This window comes from Apodemus sylvaticus, chromosome 3, assembly GCF_947179515.1.
Source record: "Apodemus sylvaticus chromosome 3, mApoSyl1.1, whole genome shotgun sequence".
Classification (NCBI taxonomy): Eukaryota; Metazoa; Chordata; class Mammalia; order Rodentia; family Muridae; genus Apodemus; species Apodemus sylvaticus.
In genome coordinates, this window is record NC_067474.1 from 163,150,340 (window position 1) to 163,157,098 (window position 6,759).

Sequence of the window (6,759 nt, forward strand, 5' to 3'; positions counted from 1 at the left end):
GTGGCGATCAGAACCACGGACAGCTACCAGGGTGCCTGGAAGCCATGCAGTCCAGAGGTCCAAGCCAGTCAGGGCCTGCGGGATTACAGGTTCAGAGGACACTCTCCCCCGGAGGCTGGTGATGGTGGGTGTTGTCTGGGAGTGTTTTCGATGAGTCACCCCATAAGCCCTGTACTCGCTGCAAGCTCTGAAAGCTGGGGTTCTCCCTGCCATTTGCAACAGGGGTGGGTAGGATATTAAAGGCCCTCAGGTTTTGCATGAAAGAAGGGGGCAGGAAACAAGGACATGTTAGTGTGCCCCCTCCCACCTCCACCCCCCACCCCCCACACTCTCACCCTAGCCCAGCCCATTTCTATACAAGGCCTGCTCTCCGCAGCCTCCGCCCACAACGAACACTCCACACAGGCACAGAGGGGTGAATTCTCAGGTCCTGAGCTCAGCAGACAAGAATGTGGCTGATAAATCAGAGATAACCCCACCCCTACTCCATGTGAAGGGCTGGCCGGATAAAAGGCAGAGGCCCGTTGCTGAAGAGGCCAGTGTGCGCACGCTGCTCGAGGAGGAGACAAGACAGAACTACACACCGCTGCAGCAGCTGGCCCAGCGCTTCCACAGCATGGATCTCCAGAAGGTGCTGCCCCAGACGATTCTGCTCCTGCTTTTCCTCTATCTGTTGCCGCTGGGAGGTCACTCCCATCCTCTGGGAAGTCCTAGCCAGTCTCCAGACCAATTCAAGATGCAGGTGAGCACTGAGGGTCTGCACAGAGAGACGGGGTCTGCCTGAAAGGTTTGGGCAGCAGCAATGAAAAGACCTTGTGTCCTTTGGGAATTAGCCATGTGAGGATCATAAAACGGCACGACTGGGCCGCAGATCCCTTACCCGATGGGCACTGCGGAAGGGTGGGGGAGTCAGGAGGTGTGTGTGTCTGAGGTCCCGGCTCCCCAATCCATCACAGAGGCTGCTGGAGCTCATAAGAGAAAAGTCAGAGGAAATGGCTCAGAGACATTTCCCCAAGGACCAAGGCCTCGCCAACGAAGCTCCAAGAAGAGTCCTTCGGTCTCAAGACAGCACCCTCCGGGTGCAGCAGAGACTTCAAAATGCCAAGGCGACACGTACTTCAAGCTGCTTTGGGCACAGGATAGACCGGATCGGCTCTGTCAGTCGTTTGGGCTGTAACGGTGAGAACCTGCCTTGCCAAGCTATGCTCCCATCCCATCTCCATGCCTGTCACCCTCAGAGGCCCCTAGGTTTGCTGTCTGGCTACCTGCACAGCCTGCCTCCACCTTGCTGACAGTCTTCAAGACCAAGGCAGCCTGTCAGGAAATATCACATGGGTACTTCATCCTATCCTCACAGATCAGCACCTATCTTCCATCAGAGGGGTCCCACACTCCTCAGGGCGCAGACCGCCTGCTGTCTGACCACCCCCTTCACGAGGCAGAAAGAGGTCTGAGCATTTCCCCTCCATCGTCTCCAAACTAAATTATCAAAGATAAAGGGCATTCCCAGCCCACCTCACAGTAGAAACCATAGAGGCCCAGGGAGATAGATAGCTTTCCCCAGAGCCTTAAACTTCGGCATCATCTGGGGACTGCAGGTGTGGTGTGGTGTGTGTGTGTGTGTGTGTGTGTGTGTGTGTGTGTGTGTGTGTGTGTGTAAGCTCAGTTCCTGCCTCGGTTTCACTTCCAAGTCTGACATTACCCTGCCTCTCCTCCCCACAGTGCTGAAGTTCTTTTAGGAAGACCTCCTGGCTCCCGACTCTACCTGAGGCTCTTTCTCCAGCTCTGGGACCACCTTTGAAGTGATCCTGTTTGTTTATTTATTTATTTATTTATTTTTATTTATTTTGTTGTTTTTCTACAAGACTGTTTCTTATCCTGGAGCACAAACTTGCCACAGCGTAATAAACATAGCATATTTCTTGCTTTTGAAAAGGATTTGTGTCCGTGAGTTTCAATCCACCCCTCATCTCTCTTACCTTGCTTTTGTCTATTTTGGTCTAAGACAGGGCCTCTCTGTAGAGACCTGGCTGTTCTGTCAATTCACTCTGTCAGGAAGGCCAGTCTCGAACTCACAGAGATCCACCCGCCTCTCCCACCAGAGTGCAGGGATTAAGGGCATGCGCCACCGCTGCCCAGCTGAAATGCTCTCCTTTGATTGCCGCGTGTCACCTAAGCTCCTCACGACCAGTACTGCCATGATTATCATCACACCCATTTTATGGCTGAGAAAGTTGAAAAGCCAGGTATCCAGGGACATGAGGGGACAGCTGAGTGTCTGGCACATCTGCCCAGGCTGGCTTGAGCAGAGCTCTGGAGAGTGTCTGAGAGAGAGAGAGAGAGAGAGAGAGAGAGAGAGAGAGAGAGAGAGAGAGAGAGAGAGAGAGAGAGAAAGAGAGAGAGAGAGAGAGAGAGAGAACCGAGAGGTGGCTTATGTTGTGATTTCTCATTTCGATCTCATGTGCACTCAAGGTTGTGGATATCTAATGAAAGCAATGAGGATTTTTTTTTAAAGATTTATTTACAATTATATGTAAGTACAACGTAGTTGTCTTCAGACACACCAGAAGAGGGCATCAGATCTCATTATAGGTGGTTATGAGCCACCATGTGGTTGCAGGGATTTGAACTCAGAACCTTCGAAAGAGCAGTCAGTGCTCTTAACTGCTGAGCCACCTCTCCAGCCCCCAAGGATTTCTTTTTAAGTGAGGTTTTGAAAGTAGCTTATTTTCCAAGCCTCCAGGACTCGTCTTCTGATGCTTCTGACTCAGAGACGATGAGGAGCTAGAACAGTTGGTGTGGACAAAGCCCTCGTGAACAGGGCAGGCACAGTTCCGATAGCTGGGACGGTCCCTCGTGACGCTGAGAAGAGGATGAGCACCCTCCTTTGGCTGGCAGAGAGAGGTCCTGTGATTTGCCCAGGGTCATGAAGCTAGCGAGCGGCAGAGCCATACTCTGACCCAGGTTCTAACCACTGCCCGGGCGCCCTCTTCCAAGCCAGGGACTTAGGCTTGCTGCTGGAGTAGACCCTGGGACCCACTCGTGAGTCATCCCACGGATCCACATTTGGGCCACCACCTGCTTGCAGCCTGCTTCTCTACTCAGGGGACAGACAGCACACATCCATTTTTCCAGGAGACCGGGCACATCTGTTAATAGGGGCCTGTTGCTTGGGTGTGGCTCATGCTGGACCCAGTACTTAACTTTCTTTTTCCAAGCAAAGTCCTGGAAAGGTGACCCAGAGGGACATCCTGCTGAGCTCCCAGGAGGATGTTCCTAGCAGAAAGCACTGCAGGGCACATCCTTTAAAACCAGTCTCCTGACTGCTCTTCCCAAAGTCCTGAGTCCAAATCCCAGCAACCACATGGTGGCTCACATCCATCCGTATTGGGATCTGATGCCCTCTTCTGGTGTGCTTGAAGACAGCTACAATGTACTTACATATAATAAATAAATAAATCTTTAGCGGGACAGGGGCGGGCAGAGGTCCTGAGTTCAATTCCCAGTAACCACATGATGGCTCACAACCATCTGTACAGCTACAGTGTATTCATATACATAAAATAAATAAATAAATCTTTAAAAATATAAGATCTGGGTGATGGTGGCACGTGCCTTTAATCCAAGCACACAAGAGGCAGAGGCAGGCAATCTATGAATTCTAGACCAGTCTGTTGTTCAGAGTGAGTTCTAGGACAGCCAAAACTACACAGAGAAACCCTGTCTTGAAAAACAAAAACAGGGCTGGAGAGATGGCTCAGTGGTTAAGAGCACTGACTGTTTTTCTGAAGGTCCTGAGTTCAATTCCCAGCAACCACATGGTGGCTCATGACCATCTGTAATGGGATCTGACTCCCTCTTCGGGTATATCTGAAGAGAGCAATGGTGTACTCATATACATAAAATAAATCTTAAAAATTTGTTTTAAAGAAATCATAGAAGGAGACTGAGGTGATAACTAGCTTGGTTGGGAAAGTGCCTGTCATGTTAACAGAAGGACCTGGGTTTGTATTCTCAGCATCCACATGAAAGCCAGACACAGCCGCGTGGACCTGTCATCCAGACAGAAGGCTTGGTTCTGTGCAGCCCGCACAGCTGAATCGGCGAGCTCCAGGTTCAGCAAGCGAGCACTCGAGGACGGCGCAGTGATCTCTGGTCCCCACACGCATGAGCACACATGCAAACCCATGGACATATCAATACACCACACACTCATAAAAATAACAGGCAAACAATCGGAGCCGAGCCTGTGGGTGTGGCCACTGCCAAAGTGCTTGTCCAGAGTGCAGAAGCCCTGAGTTCCACCCCTGGTGCCCCATCAACGTGATTGGCTGCATGTGCTTATGACTCCAGAACCCAGGAGGTAGAGGGTCAGTTCTGGCCCTTCCTAAGCTACATGGTCAGTGTGCTGGTTAGGCCTTTTTGTTTGTTTGCTTGCTTGCTTGGGTTGGTTGGTTTTTGTTTTGGGTTTTTTGTTTGTTTGTTTGTTTTGTCAATTTGACATAGGGCAGGGTCATCTGAGAAGAAGGAATCCAAGAGGGGAAAATGCTTCCATCAGATGATTCACTTGCAAGACAGTCTGTGGAGAATTTTCTTGATTCATAATTGATGTGGCAGTGTCCAAGAGTTTGAGTAAGTGCGCAGTGCCGCTCTGGGCAGGTGGCCCTGAGCGTCATTTTAAGAAAGCAAGAGGTGGGCAAACCACGGGGAGCAAGCCAATAAGCAGTGTTCCTCTGCGGCCTCTGCGTCAGTTCCTGCCTTGAATTCCTGTCCTGACTTCCCCTCAGTGATGGAGAGTGACCTGAGAGGTGTAAGCCAAAATAAACCCGTTCCTCTCCATGTTGGTTTTGGTCATGGTGTTTATCACAGCAGCAAAACTAGGATGGAAGAGAAGCTGGTACCAGGAGTAGAGCCCTGCTCTGACAGCGCGCTGGCCCCTTCCACATCGATGACTAACTAGGGAGATTCTCCACAGACTTGCCTGCAGGTCGACCCGAGGGAGGCAGTTTCTAGATTGATGTCCTTCTTCCCAGGTGACCCGGCCCCGTGTCAAGTTGACAAGAAAAACCTAGCCAGCATTTTCACCACACTGTTTTGGGGGAGGCCGTGCAAGCATTTAGAGCTTTGGACTGGAAAAGCCATTATAAGTGTTGTGGATGGCACAGCCAGAGAAATGGAGGTGCCCACGCCCTTTAGAGGCTCGAAGATGGTGAGCAGTCCCAGATATCACAAATGGAGCGATTTACACTGTTGACGTTTTTAGCTTTGCTCCGATCTTTTAACTGTGCCCTGGAGTTTTTGATACTGCTATTGTTTGTTTTCTGTTTCTTTTCTTTTCCTTTTGTTTAAACAGGAGCCCACAGTTGAGAGACTCTGGGATTTTAGAGAGAGAATACATTTTTAAAAAGAAGTTGAGCTTTTAAAGTATTTGAAAGATCAGGACTTTTAAAGTTATACCATGCTTTGTACTGAGTGTTAACATAATCTTGGGGATAAACAAGAAAAGAAAGGTTTTATGATTTAATAATGATGTACTCGGATGTCAGGTTGACAAGGGGTCAGTTGTGATAGTTGTTGCTGATGGTTTTTCGGTCTCTTTGTACTTGCAGTTTGAGATGGGCTCAAGTTGATTGGGAGAGGGAACTTGAACTGAGAAAACACTTCAGTCAAATTGGCCTGTGGCAAAGGGGGAGGCTTGTTCCTGAGTAGTTAGTGATTGACATGGAAGGCCCAGCGCACTGTGGGCGGAGCCAGCCCTTAGGCAGGTGCTTCTGGGTTGGAGAGCAGGCCAGACAGCAGCACCCCTCCAAGGTCTCCACGTCAGCTCCTGCCTCCAGTTCCTGCCTTGACTAAGTTCTTGCTTTGGCTTCCCATGGAGATGAACTACGACTGGGATAAGTAAGCCAGATACGCTCTTCCCTCCCCAAGTTGCTTTCGATGATGCTTTAGAAAACAAGCTAAGACTGAGTTCAAGGCCAGCCTGAGGTGGTGACTATCTCAAAAATGAATAGAGAACAGAGTAAGAAAATAAAAGCTTCCTAATCAGGGACACACTTAGTTGCATGCACACATACACACACACACATATAAACACCACACACACATACACCATGCATACTCACACACAAACACATATACATACAAATACCACACACACACATACAAACACCATACACACACATACACGTAGAAACACCACACACACACAGACACACACACCATGCATACTCACACACATATACATACAAACACCACACACACATACATACACATACATAAACCACACACACATACACACACACACACACACACACACTCTCTCGTGCACGTGCGCACTCATGCATGCATATACATACAAACACCACACACACACATACACACACTCTCTCACGCACGCATATGTACACACACACACACACACACACACACACACAGGTACACACCTCCAGCCTCCCTGACACTCCTTCTTGGAGCCACAGCAGCCTTTAGTTTCCCAGGTTGCTTGTTACTAACCATGTTCCCCTCAAAGAGCTGCCATGACCTCTGTCTCCACAAGCGCTTCTCCGAATCCCTCTAGAAGGGAATTGTGTGTGGATCAGACCAGAGGGGGCTCAGTCCCCAGCCTCAGAGCTAAAGGTCCTCAAGGAGGCTGTGCAGGGCAAGCCGGCTTTGTCCGGCCTCGAGCGCTGAGAGTGCAGAGCACTGGTTGTGTCCTTCTGGTCACGCAGCCTACTTTAACAACAGTTCTCAAACACTTTG

General features: G+C 49.8%; 1 protein-coding gene across 1 annotated transcript; it reads left to right on the top strand.

Moving 5' to 3' along the window:
• Window positions 1-509: 509 nt before the first annotated feature.
• Nppb (natriuretic peptide B) lies at window positions 510-1,739 on the top strand. Its single transcript, XM_052175889.1, has 3 exons — window positions 510-742; window positions 957-1,179; window positions 1,723-1,739. Exons 1-3 carry the CDS (start codon window positions 617-619, stop codon window positions 1,737-1,739), a joined length of 366 nt encoding a protein of 121 aa, XP_052031849.1. The 5' UTR covers window positions 510-616.
• Window positions 1,740-6,759: the final 5,020 nt, after the last annotated feature.

Bases quoted from the DNA above. Each gene is read 5' to 3' on its own strand.
- Nppb (XM_052175889.1), top strand. From the start codon at position 617: ATGGATCTCCAGAAGGTGCTGCCCCAGACGATTCTGCTCCTGCTTTTC. The intron at 743-956 runs GTGAGCACTGAG...AATCCATCACAG, and splicing joins CAGACCAATTCAAGATGCAG to AGGCTGCTGGAGCTCATAAG.